Genomic DNA, 27,582 nt, shown 5'->3' with positions numbered 1-27,582 from the left:
GTGCACTGAAAATATTGTAGTACCTTCTGGGAAGTGAAGAGTCAAAGAGGAGAAAAGTAGATTTTGATAGCATTGCCTTTGCCTTAGCGTGTTTATGATCCCCTTAGACTTCTTGCATTGCCTTGTCTTCCATCAGCTTCCTTGCCTGCTAGACCAAAACCACTTTGAGATGAATCAAGAGCACTGTGTCTCACCAGCTAGAAGTTCATTTTGTACCCCACACAGGGATTTAGGCATCTTATCTTTCTTGCCTGGTTTCTTGAGAGTCCCCAAAGGAGGAACTCAGTGTCTGGAGAACGACACGTGTGGAAAAGCACATCTTTTTCCGCAGGTGGAACAGAGGTGGGGCTCTGCTCTGCCATCCTCAGCGGTACCTGAACATTAGACCTGCACTAGCAGGTGGGTACCGAGCAGATGGCCAAACTCACTTTGAATCTGAGGGAAGGTTTGCAGGGAGGGTACTTGGGTGGACCTTGAACAGCTGAGAGCAGAACTGAACCTAGAGGTTTTCCTGGTCTGCTGCTGCCTTTCCCTTTGCTGACTCCATACATTTCTCAATGTGGCCTCTGGACTGTAGCTGAGCTAATCCAGTTTGCTGTGTAATGCAGACTAAGTCCTAAGGGATTCTGTTATTTTTAAAATTTGCTTATTCAGGCAGTGTCTTGTGAGTTGCTGACTCTGGATATGCTGCGTTGTAGACCAGGGCAAGAAGTGGCGTGGGTGCAGGTGTGGGTGCGGGTGGTCTCCCTGTGCCTGGTGCTGCTGGGTGCATCTGGTCAGGGCATAGGGGTGGTGGGACAGCACGGAGTGGGGTGTCTGGGCAGAGGTGCTTAGAGTGTGGTGGAGGTGGATGGAGCTCTGTCCATGAGGGTGAAGGGAGCCAGGTGATGAGGATGGTGGAGAGGGAGTGCTCAAATGCTATCACATCTCCAGACTTGGCATTGGTGAAAGCTGGAGGAGGTGTCCTCATGCAGCCCTGTGTGCATACTGCTGGCTTTTCTCTGTCCTGCACCCTTTTGTGTGGGCTGGGGGTCCCTGTGTGGGTGCTCCCCCGTGAGAAGTGCAGGATGCCCTGGGGAGAGCGGGCTGGCAGCACCTTGTGTGGGCTGGGGGTGGCTGCATGCAAGGGGGTGGCGGGTCTTGCTTTTGGGGCTCATTATTAGCTGCTGTGTGACTGCCAGCGATATCCCAAAGAGTTTTTCTCTCCCTTGATCTGTTTATTCCAGCTGTTACACTGTTCTCTGGGTAGAGCTGGGGCATTTGTGATTGCATTGCAAAATAAGATTTATGACATTTCAGTGAAGTCCTGTATGCGCAAGAGCTGTCCCTGGGTCTCTCGCCTGCAGAACATACTCCGAGGCTGAATTAGCCGGTAAGAGAAAATCTGGGAACCCCCTGCCTTTGGTCTCCTTATTTCTAATGACAGGCAAGTGCACAGCATGACCCTGCGGGCGAGCAGTTGCACAAACGAATGGTGGAAAACACATCGGCGATGAAAGTATTTCCATTAGGAAACAGCATGATTGCTTTAGTCTCTTGGACACCAGACCTCAAGAGGTTAGTGCTCAGCACTGGGTTTTTCCATCACCTCCTTAGGCTGAGATCTCGGGGCGGGGGCGGGGCGGGGGGAAGATATGAGAATAGTCCATCAAGTAGAGCAGGGGTTATCGGGTGTCTTGGGGATAAACCAGAACCACCTGCATTGGCCAAGGTTGTGTTTCTGCCATCAGTCAGCTGGCCTTTGTGGCCCAAGTCTGAAAATTTCACAGGCTGGGCAACGTCTCAAGAGAGAGGACTGCTCATGCCTTTTCTGTGCAGCCTGGTAACCCTGTGACAATGGTAGAAATAGCTAGCGCAGGCTGGTGATGTGAAGGAAAGTATCTTAATATGTTCTGTAGCTTCTGCTAATGCAGTTGGGCAGCTGAAAGTCAGTGAGAGAGACAGCTTTAGGCAGCCAGCTCAGCCCCTCCCCCCCCGCCCCCCATCACCAGCCACAGATTGACCATTTGAGATCCAGCCATACCATGTATGTAAGAGGGGATCGTCTTGTGATGCTGGGTTTTATTTTATTTTTCAGGGAACTGTCGTTATTATCTCTTCTTGTCATAGTTGCCCTGTTTCCAAGCTCTTCTGGCCTCCAGGAATTCAGACCTTTGCTGTACAGGTTGGTTGCTAGCATGGTCAGTTCCCCTAGCTGGGAAAATTTGCAGTTTGCTGACAAAAGATCCAGATGATGCTCCCCTTATCAAAACCCACTATCTTTACCTTTGTAGTACAGTTTATATGTGCTCACACTCACAGTTTGGACCCGTGTGTGGCTGGAGAGCTGAAGCTTTTGAATGAAGCGTGAAGCCTGAAGTGCAGTTTAGAGGATGCAAACTGGGAAGGTCCCATCTAGCCAAAGACTGAAGGGTGAGGCATAGGTTGAGTGAGGGTATATGCTGTGTCCCCCAGACTACCACACACTAGATATTTTGGCCTTCTAGCCCCTGTCAGACAGCTGTACCAGCATCTCATGGTTGTGATGGTCAGTTTGCTGCCCATCACTCTCGGGCCAGCGCAAGTTTTTGTGTGTCTGTTGGCTAAACCTGCCCCCCGCTGTGACTGTAGGTGGACCAAAATCAGCGTCTTTCACTCGCGAGAGCTCAGTTCTGCACTTTGTGGATTCAATCCATCTGGAGGGCTCACCACACATAGTGGCATTTTGCCCTTGGTCTTCTGGGTGAATTTAAACTTGAAACTCCAAAGAGGTTTGGGGAACAGGTATGTGATGGAAACCGAGAGAGCTTGTTTTCAGGTAGCACAGAGAACAAAGAGTACTGAGATTTGCAGTTGTTGGCAGCTAAGCAAGGAAAGCGAGACAGCTATTAATCAGGAACAGGCACTTCATGAAATCATAGAATAATTCTGGTTGGAAGAGACCGCAGGAGGTCCGTGATTCAGCCTCCTGCTTGAAGCAGGGTCAGCTATGAAATCAGCTCAGGTTTCTCTTGTTGCAGAAAACACCAAGCTCTCTCGGGACTCCTGCCTCTCAGGCTTGGCCCAGCGCTTTGTAAGAGCTGACATAACTGACAGACGTTGATTGCGGCACACGCAGTCTGTAGTACTTCTCCTTCCATTGCCTGTGTTTGTGTAACAAGCTTTGAAGCTGCTTGAGCTGCTGTCCTCGCCGCGCCTGTGTTACCCGTGCCTTTCCTGTCTTGCAGATGCGATGGGCTTAATTGTCCAGTCAGTCATAGTGAGTGCATTTAACTGAGAGGGGGGGTAGGTGCACGCTGAAGCACGCTGGCTCATCCTCCCGTCCTCGCTGCCTGCCATCTTTCCCGGGATTGATTCTTACGTCAGCAGCAAATCTGTGTTTCAAACCTGTGTACCGCTGTGGGGTCGCCCTGATGAACGACTGCTGAGGTGACTGGAGATCTTCATCCATGTGATTAACAAGCAAGAGTGTGCTGCTGCTTGGGTGGTGTTGGTATGTTTGGTGGCCTTAGGTCGTTCTTGGTGGGACAGCAGTGAGAGGAAATCTTTCACCTCCCCTTTTGGGGTTCATCATCTAAGAGCACTTAACTACTGCACTCATGTATTTTTTTCTGGCTGGACGTTGCAAGGCTTTGACAGTGGTGGGGTTGCTTAGACTCCAGTGCAGCCCCCACAGCATTTCAGGATCAGTGTTTCATGCTGGTGGGGCTCTGCAGCTGTCTTCATGCCCTGCTTCGTGCCGTGCATCCTCCGCAGTGCATCCAGTGCGAGATGTGGTGCCCTTAGCACTGCATCCATCCCAGACTGCTGTGGAGATGGAGTCTCCTCAAGTCAGCTGGCCAGACCTGTCCTACAGGCCACATCAGCAAAGGAGAACGCCTTAATGGCTGGGCTGTAGGCAGCACCCTGTGTTTTCCCTATGTTTCCATGTGTGTCTTAGTCCCTGGTATTTCAGAATACGCTGTGCACACAGAGTTCCACATCTTTTCCCTTTACATTTGTGTAAATCCAAACCCAGTGTACTTCTTCCAGTGGAGCGGTTCTTGGTTTATCTGCGTTTCTCTGAGAGAATAGGACCCATCGTTTGAAATGTTCCATGCTAGGGATGCCTGAACTCGCTGGAGGACTGACTGTGACCATCTGCTTTGCCTTTCCTCACAGAAGAGGGGAAGGTCCTGGCTAAATCCTGCCTAGACTGCAGGGCTGCAATCTATCCAGACTTCTGCTCAGAGAACGCTGGGGAAAAAAAATTGAAAAAAAAAAAGTTACCCTGACTCCTCATTTCACACTGGAACTGAACTCCTAAACTTTTCTCTCTCCTGAGGCTTGAGAAAACTCCAGTCAGAGACAGAAATCCCACAGTTTGCACTCCATATTCATTGGACCATTTTAGCTCTGCAAAAAACTCAGTGTTTCATGTTCTCCTCCTTCTGCTGGAGTTGGCATCTTGCACAGATGTGGGGACACCTGGTAAGAAGTAGGTAAGGTGCCTCTTTTCAGCAGCTGCACCTACTGCTTCTGGAGAGCATATCCAAGAAGCGTGATGGGTCTCTGGGGACTTACTGGCTGGGAACTGGGCTGGAAACACACAGTCCTGGGAAACAGCTGGTGTCTGTCCAAATCCCCATATGGGGAATGCAAGAGCATCTGTGACATTTGCTGCCCTGTGTTTGCTGTCTGCGGCCCGTGGGGCAGCTTGCCAGGAGGTGGAGGGCTTGAGGAGCAGGCCAGCTAGACCTGATGGCTTCTGAGGCAGGGGCTGGTGGCTTCGAGGGACAAGAGCTGATGAATGCGATGATCTGTTTCAAATATCTTTCTATGTAATGTCCTCTTCCGAAGCTTTTTTTTTTTTTTTTTAATGAGGTGGGGGAAGGAAGAGTTGATGAGAAGGGTCTGCATGAAATGGGATTGTAGTGGGCTTGAGCACTGAGAGAAGTCACATCTCCCCTGAGATGGCTGCTCATGTCTGAGCTGGGGGCTGTCTTTGGCCAATGTTGCTGGCCAGACCATCATCCCAACATCCACTTGTCCTGAAGAGCCTGTTCTTCCCTCCTCAGATGCGACAGGGCTTCTGCCATGGTCCATGTTGGAGCTGCTGGTGCTTGTCCTGAGAATTAGTGTGTTCCCTGAGCCTCACCGACATCTGAACCACCTCACGTGACTTACACAGACCTTCCTGAGGAGAAGAGAGGCTTGCAAGTGCTGACATCCCAACCCAACCCCAGATTTTGCTCTGATGTCCAAGGCAGCCAGTGATGCTCCTCTGCCCTCCCAGCCCTGCCCAGTTACTCCCTGGAGCTGGAGGCAGAGACAGAGGGTGTTCATTACCACCAGGCTAACTGAATCACAGCAAAAGGACTGCCACCCTGTTGATTTCAAGGTGCTATGTCTTCCTCACCGTGGCAGCACAGTGGCTCTGTTCAGGTTTTTGGACCACAGCTCAACTGATCCCAGTCACGGGCACTGGTGCTGGATGGTCATGGTCACCAAGGGGGCAGGACGTGAGGTGTTGTGAGATGCTGCGGTCTTGTATCTTGAGGGGCTGCCTGGAGAAAAGGCAGGCTGTGGGGCTTTTGTTAAAAATTGGGAAAGGATGCTGGGGCAGGGGCAAGGGGAGGCTGGTGTTTCTTCAGGAGCTGGGTTGGTTGTGTCTCGATCATGGATGCTGTAGGGGAGTGGGAAAGGTGACAGTGTTTATTCCGCAGTGGTGGATTTGCATTGGTATTCCTCCCCCCCCCCCCCACCTTTTCTTTTTCTTGAGAGAGAAGGATGAGGGCAACTCTTGGGAAGGAGTTGAGGTGAGCTAGACTGTATGTGGAGCTGATGGCAACATCTAGCCGGGTGGTTTGAATGCAGGAGGATGTGTCAGTGAAGTGGCTGTTACTCCTTTTTTTTTTTTTTTTTTCTTTTTTTCTGGAGGGCAAAGCTAGTTATATCTGAAAGAGCTGTGCTAGAAGTGTGAGTTATGGCACCTGTCTGCACAGCGAGCAGAAATGATTCCTCAGCGTGTTCTTGGCTAAAAGTTGTCTGCAGGGCAAAGGGGTCGGCAGCGTGGGTACCGGGGCAGCCTGTAGGACTTCGGTGTCTGGGAGCCTGGCTTTGGGCAGTAGGGGTGACTCTGGACTGTTCCAGAAAACACCATGGTATAATATTAAATTTCCTACTGCTGTATTTTGTTTCTCCAAGTTGTCCCTTGTCCTAGCCCCACAGTGCCTTGCTGGGTAGGAAGAGCATCTGCACAGGACAGGTGTCCTTCCGAGAGGTGTCTGAGGAGCTCGCTCAGGAGCAGGCACAGCCTCCATCCCAGCTGTCCCTCCCCTGGAAGACACCTTGATTTGGTTGGACTGTTTTGCCTGCCAAAAATTGCTGTTTCAGAGAGAAAAAAACCTGAAAGCAGTTTCTTCCTCCTCTCCAAGTGATGGATTTCCTTCATCTAAATTATTTTGGTTTTGTTTCCCCGTGACACAGTTTTGATTTCATTTTGGAAATTCCCCCCCACCCATCCATTGCATTTTGCCGAGAGAAATGCATGCACAAAATAGTTCTGGGTCAATCTGAAATTACCCTTTCCTCATCCTTTTCCAGTTCCTCCACTTACACTGCTTGCACCGCAGCCCTGCTCTCAGCAGCCTGACGGAGAGGTGCTGTGCGCCGTACCCCCGATGAGGGCTGCTCTGCAAGCGCTGAGGGGGCTTGCTTCCCCGCAGCCCCCGTGGGGACCTGCTTCAGCCGTCGGTTTCCCCCGTGGGAATAGGTTTGTTGGTAGAGTGGAGGAGTTCGGGGAGCGCTTGGGATTTCCCTCGTGTTGTGCAGAGCGGGGCATCAGAGCGGTGAGGGAAGGGGCTGCCTTGAGGCTGGTGCTGGCAGCGGTGCCTGGGAAGAAGGGGCTTGCACTGGTGCTCTGGTGCCAGAGCTCTTAGCTGAGTTGCAGCGCCTTGGTTTAAAGCGTGTCCTGTACCTGAGAGCATATATATATAGGACAAGCAGAACACGCCCAGCCTTTGGAGCGGGGCTTTGCCTCTTAATATTCTACAGCAGGTTAGTTTGTGTTGAGAAGTAACCGCTGGTGAGCTGCACTGCTAGCCCAGGGTTGAGGCGCTGTCTATCCATCAGTGCCACGTGTCCCTCTCCAGCCTCCGGTCCCTCGCTCGGTCCCTTGGGAAGCGGCAGAGCTAGTGCTGCCAGGGCTAATTATTCCTCAAGACAGAAGACATGTGATAAAATATTAACCTTTTTCAAAAACAGATCTCCAGTTAATTAGCTCCACTTTTGTGACACGTTCACCCGGAGATAAAAGCTCATTCCCCAGATATCTGTCTGTGGCAGGGTGATCTTGCTGCGTGTCCCTGTCACCGTGGGGGACAGAGAGGGGGTGAGAGCTGGGAATTTAATAGAAGGCAATGACCTGCCAGTTGCTGCGCCCTGGGGACGAACCACTCCGTTTCAAGGTGAGTGGTGTGTGGGCACAGGCACCGCTGCTTTCCTGTGAGGGGCTGAAGCTGGGAATGGAGATGGAGTGGGTGGTGGGATCCACTCTGCTCCCCACGCCTGGGTTGTGCCCGTGCTGTCAGTGCCACATCTCTGGAGCCTGAACCTAGGGGCTTTGCTGGTGGGCAGGGCTCAGTAGATCTGAGTGAATAAACGTGTTTGGGTTCTTTGGTTATTTAAGAAAAAGAAAAGCCAGGAGATAGAAATTCCCAGATAAGCCAAAAGCAAAGCTCTCAGTGAATCTAAAAGTAAAAATACAGGAAAACTTAAGGCCAAAAGGATCTGTTTTTCTCATCCTGAAAAGGAAGAAATTTCATTTAGATCTCAAATGATTTTGATGCTTCTAGTCATCTGAAAATGACAGGCTGTATTTAAAAGCAAGTGATTTTGAGTATCAGATGAAAGGAACATATTGGGCTCCTCTGGAACAAGCAACGTGCTGGAGCAGAAGCGATGCCCCAGTGCGTGTTGGCGGCCGCAGGAGCTGCCACTGGGAGGACGTGGCAGTGCCGTGGCAGTCACTGTGCCAGGGAGAGGGGCTTCTTCCCGGTGGAGGGAGGGATGAGGGTCTGTGATAGACCAGGATCGACCGCAGCCCTGGACACGACCGTTAGGGCGGGGGTGCCAACACCAATCAATCCGTGGAGGTGTGAGCTCTCCTCTTTCAGCTCCATGTGCCTCCTTCCCCGCAGTGCACAGATCCTGGGGCTTTTGCAGGGAGGAGAAAGCCTGGTGTCTTGGTGTCCTTCGCAGGGAGCGATGCTGCACCCGCCTGAACCATACCAGGGCCCGCCGATGACTTCGTGAGGGACATTGCTTCATCACCAAGTACTTTTGGCATTCCTGGGGTGCCATTGATCACTCGCTGCTGGAGCCGTCCTCTGCCTTTGACTGCTATAACATATTGACCGCTTGTCTTACAGTTATTACGTGCCATCGATTACTTTGATAACTTGCTCCAAGTAATTCTGACAGAATGAAGTTGTTTGTTTAACGTTCGTGCTTGTCTCGGTATTTCTATTGACCCAATATGTTTGCATAGGCTGAAATCGAAGTCAAGTATTAGTAAGTGATGGAACTAATTCTCTGAGGCTCACTACTATTGATAATTAAGGCCATGAGACAGTTTCTTCCATCAAACTCTTGTTTGTTTTTTGGCTACTCAGCGCCTTGAAGTCCTACTCCCTCAGACATTGCAAAAGGGCCATCACAGGCAGTGTTTTGGGGCCATTTAGGTGGATTTTTGCTGTAAGCACTGTGGATCCCTGCATGTTTAAAGTGGAGTTGGGTTTGTGCTAATCCAGTTACGACTCAGGAGGGGTTGTGGGGATGGGGACTTTCACCGCTTTCATTTGCCATGTGGTGCCAGGAAGCTCTGGTCAGAAAGCATCCTCCCTAATGTATCTTTGCATCTGTAGTTCTGACCCTCTGAAATATGGTTTCAGGTTATCTTGGCTTCTAAAGATCTTTAATAAAGGATTGGTGGCTTTCCAGGAAGGTGCAAGGTGCCAGATTTTGTTTTTCCTTTCACCAGGTGAAAAAATTTGCTGTCAGCTCTTGTATTCTGGTAAAACGGGCATCAGAAATTTGGCCACAATTTAACGTTCTACTGAAGACAAAGAAGGTTCTTTTTTTTTTTTTTGCCTTTTTTTTCCCCTTCACTTTTGTTGGCTCCTTTTTTCTTTTTGTCTGAGTTCTGAAGAAGGAAGGGTGGAGGGACTAAAGAAGCAAGGCAGATCCTGAGTCTGTGTGGAGAGCCTTAGAAATATGAATTATTCATGAGCTGCTTTGAAAAATCAAGACACACAATCTGGTTTAACTTGTTTTTAAATGCAGCCACGTTATTCTCTCCTTCCTTGTTAGTAGGTACTCTTTTTTTTTTTTGACTCCCCTCTTTTCCAAAAGCAAAAATCCAGTGAATTTTTAATAAATTATAAATGCATCATCTCATTAGTTTTGAGGTTCGCAGGCAGCAGCTCATCATGTGCACAGAAGGTTATTTTTGCTTTCTTGCATTTCCCCTTTTCTTCGAATTTAGCCGTTTGATTAAATTTTTAGATATCTATCTTGCAGGGAAAAGAAAGGAAGAAAGAGACTGAAAGAGACAGGGAGTTAGAGGAAATACTAATTGTGCACTAACCAAATATAACAAGTGTTTGGGTTTCCAGAAGCTGTGTAGAAAAACGTCCTTCTTTGTCAGCCCAGGAAGGCTGACCTTCTCAGGCCAGCGTGTCGCTGGTGGTGGGCAGTGTGTGTGGTGGTCCCTGCCGAGGCTTGGAGCTTCTTGCCTGCAGGCAAGCACTAGCTGTGACCATCACGTTCCTGGTAGCTCATTGACTTCAGAAGAACACAGAGGCTGAGAAGACCTCTTTCATCACTGGTTGCATCTTCTGCCATCGGGAGAGCTCTTCTCTTTTGCCTGTTTTCTTGTATTTTTGTGGTAGCATGTGCGTGGGAGGGGAGAGGTGGGGACTTGGACAGGTTCTTCTGGGAGTCTAATCTACAGCCAGAACTGGTTCAGCACCCTGGTAGTGTTTTCTTGATGGTTTTCCTTACAGTTTTACCCAACTACATCTGGCTAAAGCCTGCTGAATAATTTCTTGTTAGCTCTGATGGTAACCCCTGTTGCATGTTCATTGCAGATGTGCCTCTGCACCCTTGCTGAAGCCCTTGCATGCCCCCAAGTCATCTGCTCAAGTAGAGGTTCCCCTTTTTGGATTGCCCCCAGCATCGCTGAGGCTGCTGCATGCCCCCCTGGGGATTTTTCAGTCCCTTTTTGGGAACACAGACCCAAGGCGTGTGCCAGCCCAGCACAGAGAAATCCTACCAGCTTTTCTCAAGGGTATTTTTTCACTTGGGCCAGCCAGACTCCGGCTGGCATTCCCTGCAATCAGGTGGCATCACCAGCTGACATCTGACTCCTGGTCCATCCTTCTTTCCTTTTGACATGGCTGCTTTCCAGAGTCTCTGCCTTCCAGCTGGTTTTTCAGCAATTCTTTGTTCTAGGCTTTTTGGTGTTCCAGTAGCACCAGCCTGCCCTGGCTCATGGCCAACCCAAGGTGGACCTGCGCCACCAGGACAGGCAGAAGAGGGTCTGTAGCTGGTGGCAACCCCTGCAGCCACTGCTCGCTGTGTCGTGCTACAGAGGTCACATACGTGCTCTGAGCAGCAATGTTCATCCTCGGATTGTAGTGTGTCCTTGCGGAGCAGTCAGCATCAAAGCTCTTGGCTTTATGGAGGAAACCCCAGAGCTTTCTCAGTAGAACTTTGTCCCAGACCTGACCCCAAGCCGTCCCATGGCCGCGGGTGCCATCCAGAGCGCAGTGCGTGGTGGTGCTGGAGGTGTGCAGCAAGGCAGGCCATCGGCAGCCTTCTGCTGGGCAGCCTCATCCTGACTGAGGGGGTGCAGAGCATACCTGTAGAAGGAGGAGGAGCTGCTGGCATGTCTTGGGAAGACCAAGTAGGAGTTTGAAGGTCTTTCAAAGCTGACTGACAAAATATTCCGAGGTAATGCACAGGAAGGATGGCTTGGGGGAGAGCCAAGAAGAACTGAGGGTGGTGACGGGAGGTGAATGTCATGAAGGCAGCCACTGACCCCTGTGTGCTCTGGTCGTGCAAATACCGAATTGTCACATCCCATTTATACTGTCTTATGAGACGGTAATGTCAACAGTGCTTCTTGGATGTTCCATCTCCGGAGGGCGTGAAGTAATGATGTTTTGAAAGGTGCTCTGCAGTCAGACACAAGTCCCTGGGTTTAATGCATGCGAGAATTAGCTGAGAGCTGCACGGATGGCTGGGGAAAGGCCAGGGGTAGCTGGGGAAAGGCCAGGGACCATGCTCCCCAGAGGTCAGGTGAGACCATGCACGGCCCGGCCCAGCAGTGAGCTCTGTGAACTCATCAGTTTCCATACGAGCTGGCACATACGTTGCTATATAGCTTAAATTGCAACATGTCCAGGGTCCCTGTTTTTAGAGTATTTTCATGGAAGTCACCTGTAATTTTATTTCAGTTTGAAGATAGGGGTCTAGGCACAATGGCTGCCCGCTGGGGGGGGGGCTATGCCACCCTGAGAGGTAGGACCAAGGTGCCCAGGTGTCCTGCCATCCCTGCAGGCATGTGGACCCGGGCACGTTTGCTGCTGGCTGGGGCAAGGCAGCTGGGGCTCTGATCTCTTCCCTCCTTGCTCCAGTTTTTTCTGGGGTCCTGGGGGGAGGAACTAGAGTGATGACACCAGCCGCTATAGTTAGGTGAAGCAGCTCAGACCAGAGAGGGCCGAGCTGGTTTTCATGATAAGAAGTAAAAATGAGAAATGGAAGCTCTCCTTGTTTTTCGTTCCTGGGCTGCACGCATGCCCAGAAGCAGACTGACTCCTGTTCCTTTGGTAAGGTACAGGCACATTTTCAGCATCTCTGGTCTTTCTCCACCACTTTCTCTGGGTATGGGGTGGCAGCAAGGCCCCTGCGAGGCAGTGTTGGCTGACTGGTGTGTAGCATGAGCAAATCTGTAGAGGCTTCTCCCAGGCGTGGATGACTTGATGCAGCCCAAGGCCAGGCTGGAGCAAGGGCTTGCTCTGGTCCTGAGTGGCTGAGGACCTTCAGAGGTGGGCACCAGGCTGGCATGGTCTCTTCTTCCAGCATGAGCGTGAGCCAAGAGCTTTGCCATTAGTATTAACCCTTCCTCGAAGTTGCTGTGGACAATTGTGTAATTCAGTTCATGTTTTCTGTGAGCTAAAAGGACTTGTTATTTTTGCCTCTTCCTTCACCGAGTTCTTCCCTGCTTCTGGTGAGGTGGCCAAGTCTCTAACGTGCAGCTCACAGTAGCTGCGCTGCTGTGACACGACTCTTGCATGTACCCTCACTCCAGAGAGCCGTCAAGCTTGGAGAGCTGGGCAGACTTGGGGAATGTCACCTGCAACCCAAAGCACTGGTAGGTTTGTCTGTCGGTGTGAAGCCATGCTGTTTCTGGTGGCAGGTCCCCATCCTCTGCGAGAGGGAGAGCCCTGTGAGTGCCCAGCGTGGGGACAAACCGCAGTGCTCTTGGTTTAGATGTGTGGTGATGAGGCTGCTCTCCCACGTCTTTCCAAGGAGAAGAGAGGAGCCAGGAGGACGCTGAAAGATGGTGTAGCTCTGTCTGATGCAGCTGGCTGTTGGAAATAAATATGCAGAGATGCTTTGAAAGTGGTGAGCTGTGCTGAGGGAGGGTTTGGACTTCATGGAAAACGTTAAAAATTCAAAGCAGAGCTGTTGGCAAGTGATGGCTGTGGAAGCAGAGAAGAGGAATGAGCAGAAGCCTGGCAGGGGAGGCTGGGGGAGTGGGATGAGGGTAGCAACCTCTTGAAGAAGTTAATGAGGCACAGGAGAGGATGAGCCTGAGAAGTGGGTTTCAGGAGACACAGTGCAGCTCTGTGGGCACAGGAGGGCAAGTGTCAAGGAGGAAACACGCTCTGGATGAGCCCAGGGGTGGACCAGGAGGGGTTGAGGAACGGGGTCCACATCTGTTCACGCTGTTAGTCTTTACCGTTGTGCTGCATAGTGGTGTTTCCAAGGTGGGCTTTGCTTTGGTGCAGGCACTATGAGTCAGGTCTGCCATTTTAAACGTAAAGCGGGTTGAAATGTCCAGGGAAGGCATGTGTTGCCCATCAGGAGGACTTTGAGGGATGCGTGGGTGGTGGTGGGCAGAAGCCACCAGGATGTGATACCCCATCGTTTGCCAGGAGCACCAGGGTCAAAGCAAACCAAGAAAAAAGTCTTCAGAGTGAGGGACCTCAGAGGTCTGCAGGGATCACTGCAGTGTCCAAAGGTGAGGACTCTGCGGGAGCTCCAGCTGCCTGCTCCCTGCCCCCTCAAACGCGTGCGCCGTGATTTATTGCTGAGCTGATAACGGCATGTTGGGAACACGGAGATGAGAAGTGCTGCTCCTTCCACCCTGAAGGAAGTACTGTGAGCAGCCGGCCAGGCTGGGATTTTCCAGGGGTGCTTCCTAAGGTGTCCGCAGCCAGAATGCTTCTTTCATAACTTCCCGATTCTGAAATGATTGCAAATTGGAATGGGAAATAACCTTAAAACAGAGAAGTGAAACCTCCCATCAGATGAAAGTTTGACTTCTGGGTTTGCAGAAGGAAATAATAGTTGTTTCTCCAGCTGGATGCTCCCTCTGGGGTTTCCAGGGCAAACCAGCCTGGCTTTTGTCTTCTCCTGCCCCCCGGGTGCTGTGAGCTGGTGGAGCAGCCCATGTTGGTGGAGCAGCCCATGTTGCAGGCAGTTCAGCCTGGCAGTGCTCCTGCTAGCGCTTGCTGTGCTAAGATTGCTCCTCGGTCCTCCCGCAAGGTTTAAAAGCGTGAAACTTCAAATGACTTCAGCCAGTGAGTTTCAACACACTGCAAGTGTAAGCAATATAGTTATTACTTCTTCTTTTTTTTTAACAATCTAAAAAAAAAAAATAAAAACCTCAAACTTTCATTGGTTTCCTGAAAATGTTGCGGGTGTTGTTTCTGCTTTTTTTCTTGTTGGCAATTGGGTGACCTATGGAATACCATAAGCAGCACAAAACGTTTATCCAGTGACAGCCTGAGGTAGCACAGGCAGCTCTTAGCGGGTTTATTTTCATTATTACAGCAATTTTAGGGCTGCATGCTGCAATTTTCACTTGCAGTGAGGTATTAAATTGAAATTACCCCAGATGTAATTGTCACACAAAATAATTCTGGACATGCTGGATTTAATGCTTTTCCAAGCTGTGGTTTTTATTACCCGAGCAAGTGCCAAAAAAGCACTTGTAGTCAACAACTTAAACTGAAATCTGCCTTCTGGGGAGCCAGGACGTTTAGCCGCAGTTATGCTGGGGAAGGAAGGGAAAAGAAAAAAAGGGACCACCTGGAAGAAACTTCAGGAGGGCTCCTGAAGGAAGGGCCCAGGGGCAAAATCCTGGGCAAGGGCAGAGTCAGGGCCACGTAGGGACCCCAGAGGAGCCCTGGCAGCCTCAGCAGCTCAGTGTAACCCTTTTCAGGCTGGCTTCTGGGGGAGGCGAGTCCCACTTGTGGTGCAGTGCTGGTCCCGTGGGCGAAGAGGTGCCGCTGGGTCCCTGCCTGCGCCGTAGCAGCAGCCCAGCCATCGGTCCTACCTTTGGGGTGCAACGAGCCTCATGAGACAGAAGTTGGGGCGAGTCGCTGAGCCTGTGACCAAGCTCTAGAGGTACTTGTAGATGACATTTCAGTGTTTCCCACAAGCGTGTTGTTTAGTCAGGCTGATCTGGTGCACAGACATCTGGAGTTTTAAAAAGCAAGTTGTCATGCACGAGGAGCCTTCATTGCACTGCTGGCAGGCTCAGCCAGCGCAGTATCCCCAGCACTCCCACTGGTGGGTGATGCAGCCCGCATCCACCGCCGCTGTATTTAACTATTGTAATAACATAAGTATTGATGACTTTGTATTTTCCACCCTCTTTCATTCTTTTCCAGAAATAGCTTCCCTTGTTTGCTCGACAGAGACCCTCCTGATGCCGTGTTGGAAGTCGGTGGAAGGACACACATCTGGGAACGGCTGGGAGATAACGGTGTATAAATAGCACAGGGAGAGCAATTCTCATAGCTTGTCCCTGCAGCTCCGCAAAGCAAGTGAGAGCTGAGCCTGAGCGTGACCAATAACACGCCGAGCAGCAGCACCAGCTTCTTTCTCATTGTGTCAGGTTGGGAAAGCTCGGCTGAAGTTGGTTGCTGGATGATGCAAGGGCCACAGCGACCCAGATGAGCAGCTCAGGGCATGACCCCGTGCTGTTTAGTAATTGAGAAACCCTCTGGTTTTAGCATCCCTGAGATGTAACTTTGATGAATGAGGGTGCTGTCACACAGGGCAATGTTACAGAATTTTCTCCTGCGTGCGGAATAGCTGTGAAACTTTGGTGTCCTTTGAGGATGGACCTACAATTAGAATTGGTTCGGTGGTGAATTTCTGGGGTTGGTGACTATGCTGAAAGAACAGGGTAGTAATGAGAAATCCCCTTTGGTCAAGTTGAGGCAGGATTTGGGACATGTTTTGAATGAAACAGTGGAAGAAAGCAGCAACCGATTTAGTGTGAGCTTGCAAATATTTTGTCCCACGCAAGATCACTTTTTTTTTCTTATCTTTGGAATTATTTCACCTGATGCACACTCTTTTCAGTTTCATTTAGTTCGCTTTGTAAATAATCAAAAATGCAATTTCAAAATGAAAAACCTCATTAAAGTGAGTATCTCAAGCATTTTGGCATTTCTGAGGTGCAGCGTGCCGTGCCAATAGCATAAACCGATATCTGTATACCCTTACTTACTTTCTCCTCTCCATCCCAACTTAATTTTTTCCTCTCTTTTTACTTCGCCTTGCAGATACTGTGGTCCAGAGCTCTGGGGGAGCAAACTGATGGTTTGTTGAAAGAGTGGTTGCTCAGTCCTCTCTCCTGCTTCATTTGAGGGTGGTAGTGGTAGCACCCGGGCAGTGACACAAGAGCAGGCGAGTGGCACGTGGATGGGAAGGGACATGGTGGCTGTGATGGGTTGCTCCTCAGGCTGGGCACGAGGTGCCCTCCTGCCACTGGTGTGTCATCTTAAGGCCATCACAGGGACTGACAGGGACCTGGAAAGAGCAGCACAGATGTAAGAGGTGTATCTGGATTTCCTGAGCTAGGAAGATGTTGGCGTCGGTCTATAAAAGCCACAAATTTCATCAGCTAAAGGTCAAAGTAATTACACAGTCTATGACGTTTCCTCCTGGGAAGGAGGCAGCAGGGGCTGCGGTTGCAGTTGTGGGTTTTCAACTCCTACAGGCTGACTTGGAAAATGTGAAATCCCAATCTTCCCTGTAGTCAGGTTATGCCATTAAGGCAGAATGAATAAGGAAGCAATCAATTTAGAAACAGGAGCTGGCTTACCTTGCAGCTGGCTGGTGGAAATGGCTGCCTGGGGAGGTGGGGGTGAGGCAGCTTGGAGCTGGAGCTGCACTGATGCTCCTGCCTCTGCTGGTGCCACCAGCCAGGTGGGTGCAAGAGCACTTGGGTCCCTGCCTCAGTTTGAGAAAAAAAACTCATCACGATACCCTAGTACTTGTGGGATGACACTGAAAGCCCCCCGAAGCTCACAGAACCACCAAGGCAGCAGAAGGCTTGCAGCTCACGTGTGCCTTACCTCTGGCCTGAAGGACCTGTTTCTGATCCCGTCGTGCTAACGTCACTGAGCAGTGTCTTTGCTGAAGGTGGTGTTACCCCAAATAATATCAGAAGGGGGGGCCTTTATCTTCCCCCCGCCTGTTGGTGGGGGAGGCTGGCGGTGCTGGGAGGGTGTGCTGGCTGGGAAGCAGTGGGTAGAGAAAAGGGCTGCAAGGTGGCTGCCTCCTTTCTCATCCCTTCCTATTAATGACAATTAAGCTCTTCACTGCTTTAATCCTCAGCGACTGACTTAGCAGGTTTCGGACTCCTTCAGAAAGGATTCACACAGGAAAAACTCCTGCGCTTCTGTAATAGTGGCTGGAGGCCCCATCTCCTGACGGACTGTGCTGCCTGCGTTAATGAAGCGAGCTCCTACTTTGAATTCCAGCACCTGAACGGTGTTTTCCTCTTTCTCCCTCCCCAGGTGTACGACTTTGCACTATCGCCAGGACCTCCCGCCAACCAGCATCATCATCACCTTCCACAATGAGGCCAGGTCTACCCTGCTAAGGACAATTCGGAGGTAAGAGCTCCCAGTCTGCTCTTAAAACTGGGTGACTGGGTTAGTGGGTTTTGTGAGTAAGGGCAGAATCTGCACTCACTGCAGCAATGGGACCGAACCTGCCAGCTATGATCTCAAATGGTTACTGGGAGAAATTAGTGTGAAAGCTGGTCTCCGAGAAGTAGATTTTACAGTGGGATGCTCGGGAGAGTAGGTAGCTCTGCTCCCTTTGCTGGGTGTAGCACGGGACACTCTTGAGGGAGCAGCAGCAGATTAGGCAGTCTGGGATAAGAGGTTTTAGATGGAGCTGGGTATCAGTGCTCAGCTGTATTTTGTCCCAGTCCTCCAGGGACAGGTGTCATTCGGCAGATGTCTGCTCTGGTACTGCTGTTTGAGCTTCGCCAGTGACCTATTGAGTGCCAGAAAGGCTTGCTAATTGAGAAGCCCTAATGGTGCACATGCAGACTAAATTTTCAAGGATGGTTTCTGTACTCCTCTGGATACACAGTGGAGCGTTCTGGGCATGTGGCCATTCCTTCATTTGTTGGTTTGTTCTTGGCTGTGTTTTGCTGTAGTGAATAGACTAAAGGCTTCATTTTCACCACAGGTTTTTGAAATCAGCGTTTAATCCTAATGTGTGCCTTGAATCCACAAGTTCTCTTGCGGGAAGATGTAGTGGGGTGTGTTCGGCGCACGTTCGAGGGGTCTATCTCCGGGTCTTGGCTGGTGGGTTCCTCTGTAGCCAGCTTGCGTGTGCTCTGCTCTTTACCAGTATTAAGTGTTTTGCAGGCATGTCTCATGCCCACATAGTGAAGGTTTGTGCCCCACCGCAAGCCTTGTCAGTTAAATCCTGACATCTCCAGAGACCACTTACCATCATCGTGACTGGTCAGGTTGGGGTTGCTGGCTGGGGGGAGGCTTCAGCTGTGCCCTGTTCACTGTCACATCGTTTGCTGGGTTCTTCTAAGAAACAGCATCCTTCCTCAGGTGGACACACACAGTGCCACGAGTGGGTTTGACTGTCCTGAAATTGAATTTGCTTTATAGTTTCATGTCCAATCGCATCTCCTTCACTTCACAATACTTTTTATCATCACTTGCTCTCTCTCTAGGGTGTGTGTTTTTTGGGTGTGCGTAGCACTGACACTTGGTGCTGCGTACCACTTCCTTGGTCCTGGACCTTCTTTTTTATCTTTACAGTGCCTTGCATGGGTTTAGCATTCTCCAGAACCTATTGTAACAGAGATGGCGAGGCAAAGCCAAGTGGATGCTTATAACATTTAGAGTGCAGGGATGGACTTTAATCTCATTTCTCCCCATAATTCAGCACTTGACTGTCCTGGCCAGTGTGATCATGAGTGATGTTGTCACATGAGAGATGTTAAACCCATGATACGGCTCTTATGCCTGGATCCCCCATATCTGGCTTCGTGAGAACTGTTCATTGCAATGACGGTAAGGTTAGTAGGTAGTTTGAATTTTTCCTTCTTCCTCTAGGATATTGGACTCTGAAGTTTCTGATTTCCAGCTGTAAAAAAGACTTTCTTCCTTGTTCCTCTTGTTTTCTTTGTTTGACTTGATTAGTTGGCTTTGCTGCTTTCCTTACGCAGTTGCGTGTGGTTTCCACCACAGCCTTGCCCCCCATGCACTGCTCCTCCTTGCTCACGTGCCCTGGCAATTCCAGGGCTTGTCTTTTGTTTGTGGGGAGGTTTCCCCAGCTCTGGAGCCCCTTCTGAGCCCTCTTCCCTGTAGGCCGATCTCCAAATGTTGCCAGAGCCCCATGGAGCATCCTGCTGAGCTGCACTGCAGAGGTGAGCCCCAGGCAGTGAGGGACAGAAATGACAGCCTTGTGTCCCCATCTCCCCTGCCTCACCCTGGGCCAAGACCCTGAGCTTTCCTGAGCTGACCCTCCGTTTTCTGGTCCCTGTGGTTTGGAGGTGGCCTCCTGGCATCAGCATTTACTGTTTTTCCTCCTGGATGCAGTACTCAGAGGCTTGCTGTGATCCAGCCAGCCCTAGGAGTACCAGCCCTTGGTGGCAAGTCGTGCTGGTGATGTGGCTCCTGCTCTGCTCCTCTCCGGCCATGATTGTGCACAGATTGCCACCTCCCTGCCTGGCTTTGGACCCGGCTGAGAGCTCATCTGCCTCTTCAGCCTCTGTAGGTTAATTTGCTGTGCCTTCTGACTACTCTGGTTTCTCCCCGCCTTGCTCAGCAAATGCTTAGTTTAATTAGATCTTCCAAATAACTCTATCCCATGGTGGCTGTAACAACATGGGTCATTTTCCATGGTCATTTAAAACCAACTCTGTCCTCCTGACGCTGCTTTGTGCCTTTTGGAGCAGCCTGTGGCCAAACGTCAAGCACTCTTGAGCACGGCAGTGGGTTAAATGTGCAACTCTTCTACCCTGTTCTCCCCAGTACATCTCCACTTTATGTGGTTGGTAAAACCCAGGTGACAGATGGACAGTCTGAGGGACAGAGAAGTGATTTGTCTGCAGCTGGTGGAAGATTTCGGGTTGCAAACCTGGTTTCCTGAGTCCCAGTAAGCTGGGTTTTCCAGCCTCATTGCAGAATGACTGTTCTCAGTTAACTGCTGTGGCAGGAGCAAGAAACAGGGCAAGGGGACGTTGCTTGGCTTGTTCAAAGTGGTGGGTGACAGGGCAGTGCCCTCCCAAAGGGCACTTCTTACAGGACCCTGTGCAAACACAGAGGAGTGGCAGAGGGAGATGCTGGTGAAGGCCCCCTCCAGCTGGGGGGGACATCAGCTGTTGCAGAAGGGACCACACAGAAGATGAGCAGAAGGGATTTTGCTATTCCTATGCTTCTCCTGGCTGCCAGAGGGCTTCGATGCTGCCGGAGCACCGAGGCTGAGCTGTGTCGCAGGCTCAGTGTGTTGCGTGTGGCTCTCGGCGAGGACATGAGTGCTCTGACCCGTGGGGCAGCGGCACCGACCCCTGGCCTCTGCAGCACCCCTCACGCAAGGCACGTTGCCACTGTTTGGGGTAGTTCATTTAGGAGCAATCTGCGTTGTCAGAGCTATTGAGAAAAGCTAGTGGACTGTGCTGAATAATGAACTAATTAAAAAGTTTCATGATCTTTTCACTGACCATTTGCCAGCTGGAAGAAAAGGCAAGGGGGAGGCAGGGGGGAAGAAAAGCTAAATTAATCAAATGCCCAAATCCCTGCAAATCATATAATCAGCATTTATAAATGTAACTATGCTTGTGAATATGTACAAGTGTCCAGGTAGCAGGGGATGGGTGTCATGAGAAAGGGAAATAGAAGGGGGGGAAAGAGGCCAGAAAGGAGGAGATGGTGAATAGCAAAGTAGCTCTTGAGATTATTATTTTTTTCTTTTTGTTTACTGTGCAGACAGTGAAGAAGCTACCATTAGGCTGTTGTTTCAGCCACTCACTTTTCAAATGACCTTGGGCAAGTCTCTTATCCCCCTGCGGTTCAGTTTCATGTATTCATGCTCCAAGGCTCAGTGCATTCAAGGTGGTGAGAGTCTTTAACAGTGTGGAGATGGGACTATGTGAGTAAACCCAAGGAGGGAAGGCTGGAGCAAGGCAGGGGGGGATAAGCTCTACAGAGGCTATTTTTAATTATTATTATTTAAATACAGTTTATTCTTCCCTCTCTTTCCATCCTGTACTAGCCTGGATTTGGGAAGGGAGTCCAGCTCATTGCCCAGCTCTAGGTGCCCAGCTCCTCCAGAGGGAGAGCTTAAGGATGTCCCCAAGGCCATAACAGTCACTGGAGGAGAAAGAGCAGCGTGATCAGGAAAGATGCACTCCTTGTCACCTGGGGCTGGGCTGGGTGCTGGCGCTCTCAACAGTGATGGGTAATAGTGCCTCTCCATCCTGTAAGCCCAGCTGGTGAGGCAGATCGACTCCATGGCTTGCTTATGAGAAAGTAATCCCTTTTCCTCTGCTGTCCCTCCCCTGCAGTCATCGGCATGCTCATGCCGAGATGCAGCCACTGCAGGAGGACCAGTTGTGCTTTCAGGGCTCGGTGTGGTGTGGCATCCCATGCTGAGGTCCAGGTCTGCAGGGAGCAAGGCGTGGTGTGTGTCCCATCCCTGGCAGCATCCCTGGGAGCAGCGGGGAGAGCAATGCTGCCTGCCCTGGAGGCAGGGCTGGGGGAGGCAGGGTGGCAGGCAGCCGGGGGTGATGCTCTGCTCCCGGGCCATCAGCGACCACCGTGCTGTGACCCTCCAGCGGGGTGGTTTGGGGAGCCCGATGGCTGCTCAGCGCTGACACAGGCTGGGCAGGAGCGGGGCGCAGGAGGCTGTTGTGCTGGCGACCTGCCGGGCAGAGAGTGAGACAGCCCCGTTTACTCTGCTGAGTGGTCTTTATTTATTTATTCTTCAAACTTGCAGCTGGGGAGCTCAGAGAAGGAATAAGGAAACTTAATTATTTACCTCTCGCTGACAAACCAAAACACGTCCTTTGGCAAAAGTCCTGACGCGAGTGCTGTGAACAACACATCAAATATTTAGATCATTAATTAGCAGAAAGAATATCATGCCTTTCATTTTCCAGTGCTCACGAGTAAGAGAAGTGATGTCCTGGACAGCCAGCACCTCACACCTTCCCCTCGTGCCACTGCCCTGTCTGCATCCAGACACGTCTGAGACAGGGAGATGACAAACGGTGCGCCTCCTTCCTTAGGCAGCAGCAGAACTGTACAGAGTCTATGCCATAACTGAAACGAGCCTAATTAAAGAAGCAAAACCAAGCCAGGTGTTGCACAGAAACTGTATAATTAGCACTTTGTGCTGACTATTTTTTTATTTCTTTTCCCCCCCCTGCTTTTTGCTTAAACCCTGGACTTTTTTTTTCTTAATTTGCTAATCATCTCTCATGGTGACTAACTACACAGCCCTCCGTGCGCTTTTACCTTTTGATGTTAACATAAGAGAACTCTTGAATTTCAAAGAGCTTGGTGGGTATTTGAAAGAATAAAATGCAAAAGCTGCAGCGTAATCAAAGCTCATTATGGTTATTCTTGGTGTGATGTCTCTCTTCCTACCTAATTAGCCATTTTGGGTTGTTGAGGCAGTTCAGTTTGGCGGGCATTTTTTCGCCGTGCTCCCCATCTGATTTCGATAATTATGACCCTTAGCCCTTTTGATACTTTATTATAGCAAAGGTGGGGTTTTTGTCTTAACAAGTCCCAATATGTTGCCTTGGAAAGGTTTAAGGGGTTCATGAGTTCCTGAGGATGGATGTCCACAGCCACCTCTCTAAAGCAACCGGTATTCTGGGTGGTGACCAAAACCATGCTGACCTTTGGTCAGAAGGTCTGGACTCCTCCTTGCAAATATTTTCCATCTCTTACATGTCAGGGTGACTTTTGCAGTGGTATTTCTGTAGAGATGGAACTGTTGGATGCAGTGCTTACCTCGGGGTAGGTGGAAAAGGATCCCAGAAAATTATTGAGGAGGACAGAAGGTGGACCTTACCATGAAAATTTAAGGTAAAATTCTCCATGGGTACATCTGCATAATGTCTGCTAAATCCACTGAAACAAAGAAAATTTAGCATTAACTTTTCAAGATAATTCAGCAGCGAATCTGGTCTTAATGGGTTGACTAAGCATAAGCACTTTCTGGACTGGAGGTATGTGTTTTCATTTTGTTGGTAACAAGTCTTTTGGTGATTTAAGGGAGAAAGTGTTGGGATCTCTGGCTCCACAGAACTTAAAAGCTGTTTTGATTTGTTAAAATATGCCCATTGCTGCAGTATATCTACCTATGTTTGATTTCGGGGAAAAAAAATCTATAAATAAGAGGGACTTCAAAGCACTGTAATATTAATTGTCTTCTGATTTTACCCATATAAAAGGAAAAAAAAAAACACCCATGCACACACATAAAGGAAAGAAAGTATAAAAAAATATCAAAGTTGAGCAAAGGCATAAGTAACAGAAAAAGTGGCTTTGAATTTTTAAAAGCGCTTTTATAGTCCATCTGGAAAAAAAAATCCATGTAACATGGAAAACATGCTGGATTCAGTGCCTCTGTTTCCCATCCTCCCCAAGGAACGCCACGGGAGGGGTGTTTACCATCTCCTGTGTTTCCAGTGGCACGGGTTATCGTGTGATTAACGGAGCACAGGTAGAAAATGCGTTGGAGAGGTGAATTTGGCTTTGATGAAAATCCGGTGCGCTTGCCCTCTGCTGTGTCGGGAAGCAGGCTGCGGTTACGGTGCTGCAGCCTTTGCTGTGGGTCTCTTTGTGCCTGCGTCAGGTGGCCCTTAGCAGCGATGTGGGGGCTCGCAGGTGCCTGTGCACAGGTTTGCACGGGCAATAGTGAGCTCAAAGCCTGCAGAAATGAGTGGGCATCAGGTCCCTTAGAACCATGGTAGACCCAGCCTTCGAACCACCCTCACCAGGGCTTTGTTCACTCGGGATTTGGGAAGGTGTCACGCAGTGGGTGAATCCCATGAGGGGAGTGATGGGAGAGGGCTGTGATGGTGCAGGGTGAGGCTGCTTGTGGTGCCAGAGGATGCTGCATCACCCACGGAGGTATCTGTCGCTAACCCCATGGAAGGATGGCGGTTTACAGAGCCAGAGCAGTCCTTGGAGATGTCCGTACCTCGTCAGCCAGCACGCTAACTTTTTGCCCCTTGCCCTGGTCAACCCTCTGTGCCCCGCAGATGGCTCTTGTTGGCGTTCAGGGCCCATCATCCCTGAGTTACGAGGTGCCGAGCCGAGGCACAGAGTTGGCAGCAAACTGCTTGACCTGGGAACAGCGGGAGCCTGCAGCTGAGCAGAGACTGGGCTGCCCATCTCCCCAGCCCAACGCCCTGAAAATGGTCCGTGCTGGATTTTCTTCCATAGGAGGTGGCCTGGGCGCAGGTGCTCCAAGGCACTGAGCAGCGCTTAGAGCCCAGGTCTGACTCCACAGCCCAGTGCAGCGGTTTTGGTTGAGTTATTCTTGCTGGTACCAGCACAAGCAGAATCAGCCCTTGTGCGACCGCTTTCCTGTAGCGTTAAGCCCTGCATTGCACTTTGGCAGCCAGATCTATAGGGGAGACTGGGAGGAGGCAGGCTTTGAATATTCAAGTTGGTCGCTGCCTCCCCCCTCTCCTGTTCTCAGTGGGTTATTTATTTATTTCGCTGGCTTTTTTACAAGCCTGCTTCTTTCCTGCAGGTTTCACCAAGTTAGGTTTCCAGGCAATCAACGGTTGTTAAATATTCCACTGAGCATGATATTGCTCTCCTGTCTCTCTGTACTGATGCTTAGCTGCGGTAATTTGCTGAACTCAGCTCTTGCATATGGGGACTTTTAAAAAAATAACAAACCTATTAATAATAATAATTAAAAAACACTTGACAGGTGGGAACAGCACATCTAAATTGTTCTGCGTGTCCCAGCGGGTGAAGGAGTGTTCAGCCGCTTTTTCTAATACTTTGCGCGGGCTGCATGTGTTGGTGAGGCGATGCCTAACCCTGCCTGGGGCAAGCCTTAGCAGTGCTGGGGTGGCCACAGCACCTCCTGGCTGATGGGGCTCCCACCGTGGCTGTTGCTTTGTTGTTTCTCTTTCTCCCCACCCCAACCTTAACATCATGCAAGGCATCTCAAGTGGGGGAAAAAATCACGGCTTTTGCCAAGATCCTGAAACTGGAGGAAGCAGGGATTGTGTTTCCAGGGAAAGTAATTCTTGGAAGTGATTTTTGAGGAGCTCCACAAGGGAAGTGTCAGCCTTACCCATTCCGGCCTGAGATAAAACCCCCTTTTTTTCAGGATTTCCTCGGGGGGGCGGGGGGGAAACCCGAAACAAAAAAACCAAAACCAAAACCATGGCGGGAGGATCCATTTCAAGTATCTGTCTTGGGATGTCCTGTTCTCCTTCCAAAAAAATCTGGCTCACCTCTTTCCCTCTGGAGGGCTGTAATTCCAGCACCTGGCACAGGCAATAAACGTAGATACTCCAAGCTCTCCTGGGTGGGCTGAACTTGCACTTTATCATGAAGGAGTTTTCATCGGAGAAATGCAGCCCTTTGGCTGAATGTCCTCAGATATCGGGGGGCGATGCCGTGAGACCCCTCTGGGTCCCTGCCAGCTTGGCTCATGGCTCCCGAGCACTCAGGTCCCCTGGGGATCCTCTTCACTGGGGTCTGGGGCAGTGATGTGGCATTCCAGACTTCCAGGCTTTTTGCCGGAGCTTTGGGACCCTGAGAGATCAGGGAAACCTGTCAATAAGCATCTGGAAGTATCCGGGGCTTATCAAGGTTGTTAGCCCGTGGGATTTCTGCCCTCTTACACCAGTGAGAGATTCGAAGGTTTTTCCTAACCCAGACCAGAAGGCAGACTGGGGTGTGACATCTGGGTAGGTTTTAAATCCTGTGTGAAAAAGGAGCCATGCTCAGGATGAAGCCAAGAAGTTTAAATGCTGGGAAAGCCCATACAACCCAGCTGGCATTATCAGGGACTTAGGGGATTTTTGGGATGCCCTGGGGTTTCTGCTTCGAGTAGTCAGCCTTGACCTTTTGCTGGGGCAGGATTTTAAGCATGTGTAATTCTGCTGACCTCTGTGCCATGCGAGAAGGAAGAACGGGTCTAGCCTTTTTAATAATGACGGTGATGATGATGGTAATAATGTAAAAAGCCTTAGTGGCATAATTAAGGGAAGACTGTAGCTTTCAGCCACGTTTCAGTGTCTGTCCACCTGGAGGGAGCTGTGAACCACATCTTCCAGTCCCTCTCTTTCATTCAATGGGCAGGCTCCAGCCCTGCCGTTATCCTCTCGGCAGTCTCTGAAATGCAATCAGCTCGTGGATAAAAACAGGAGTTGTCCTGCCATGACTGTGAGCTCTCTAAAGATGGGTTTGAGCTGGGTAATTTTCTCTGTGTTGGCCCTGCTGTTGGCAGGCACCGTATCATTAGCCCCAGGAGAGGTGGCAGGGTGATGGCAGCTTTGCTGTAAGCCACGTTAGGAAACGTGGTGCAATGTGTATGTTGCTGAAAAGCCGGTGGCTCCTGACTTTATGTGGTGCTCTGTTTGTGCCCGTAAGGGTGGTAAGGGTGAATCTCAGCCGTTTCCCAGGAATACTGAGTCCTCGGCTCTTAGATCATGCTACAGGAAGCAGATAGGCAGGCACTGGAGGTTACTGGGGAGTAGTGGCGGGTGGTTTCTGGGTCTTATCTAGTAAATCCTTCCTGGAAATCCAAGCCTGGCCTTCTGTGCTTTGGCAGGGATCCGCTCTTAGGCTTTTCCACCCCATTTTCTGGGTTGTTGAGTTGGTCAAACACTGTCATGGATTTTCTTTCTTCTTTCTTTAGCGTGCTAAACCGCACCCCAGTGCATCTCGTCCATGAAATCATACTAGTGGATGACTTCAGTGATGATCGTAAGTGACCCTTTTTATGTTAAAAGTGAGGGACCAAACTGAAAGAGCCTGTGAGAGCCTGGGATTTACGCAGAGGGCGGGAAGAGTTTGTTGAGGTGGAAGGAAATTTAAAGCTCCATAGGTGTGAAGAGCAAATCACCCTGTGCCAGGTTTGCATCGCAACAGGGAGGATTCGAATTCGAAATGATCAAACCTCTTCTCATGAAAATAATACAAGAATAGCTCATAGCAAACAGGTTTTATGCCCAGTAAACCTGAATCTGGTCCTTACCCGGTTGCATCCTGCCACAGGCATGGTGTGTTTGATCTGGTTTTCAGCTGCGGCCAGGAGCGATTCTGGGCTGACACCACCAGAATTTCACAGGATGATGCCAGTCTGACCCTCCTGGTGTATGCATATGTTCTGCATATGTTTACGTAGGTGGCCGGCACCTCTTGATTTTTTTTTTTTTTCCATCCTCTTTTCACCCAGTGAAGAGGAATTCTTACATGGGTTGCCCATTTCTGGGATGCACCATAAATAGGCTGTACGCCACAGACAGCCCACGTCCTCCTGCTGTCCTCTCCCAGTCAATAGTGTGACTCAAGTGAGTCAATAGGTCTGATCTCCAGCAGAAGTTGGTAGCTAAAGCCCCAGGGGCAACTAGGGAACCACCTGGAAGTGGTTCCTAAAGTCTTTACCCAGTGAGATGGGTGAATGGAAAATCCAGGTGCAGAGAGTAAGTGCTCAAAAAATCTGTCTCGGGCATAAAAAGGTTGATAAAATACACCTAGGCTGGGTGGTCTGTGGCACTTGCATTTCAAGGAGCTGCAAAACATAGGCATTTACTAAGAAACATGAAAACAAAGCCAGAGAGGTTTAAGAAACAAAATGGATCTACGCTTTGCTCTTGGATGTTTTAAATAGGCATCACCTCGGAGAGCGTTAGGTACAGATTTCACATGAGACCCACTTCTCGGCATTGACACCTCCCTGGGAAGTTGCTGAAGCCAGGGAAAGGGGTTGCAGTGAACTTTGGTGTGACTCCAGCACACGGGGTCCAGGCTAGGCCAGTCTGGGGACTGACAGAACAGC

At 50.2% G+C, this 27,582-nt stretch overlaps 1 protein-coding gene across 2 annotated transcripts in view; it reads left to right on the top strand.

The window, feature by feature from the left end:
- Positions 1-27,582, top strand: part of GALNT14 (polypeptide N-acetylgalactosaminyltransferase 14) — a 100,663-nt gene that overhangs the window by 41,517 nt on the left and 31,564 nt on the right. The window contains exons 1-4 of one of the 2 annotated variants that reach the window (XM_056357624.1): positions 1,466-1,557; positions 2,078-2,164; positions 17,070-17,168; positions 26,440-26,507. In XM_056357624.1, the coding sequence (XP_056213599.1) occupies positions 1,472-1,557; positions 2,078-2,164; positions 17,070-17,168; positions 26,440-26,507 (340 nt within the window). In that variant the 5' untranslated portion in view covers positions 1,466-1,471. Of the gene's footprint in view, positions 1-1,465; positions 1,558-2,077; positions 2,165-17,069; positions 17,169-26,439; positions 26,508-27,582 lie in introns of those variants that run through there. The other variant, XM_056357623.1, reaches the window with a different exon arrangement.

This window comes from Falco biarmicus, chromosome 12 (genome assembly GCF_023638135.1).
Source record: "Falco biarmicus isolate bFalBia1 chromosome 12, bFalBia1.pri, whole genome shotgun sequence".
Lineage (NCBI taxonomy): Eukaryota > Metazoa > Chordata > Aves > Falconiformes > Falconidae > Falco > Falco biarmicus.
This window is presented reverse-complemented; position numbering and strand designations above follow the sequence as displayed.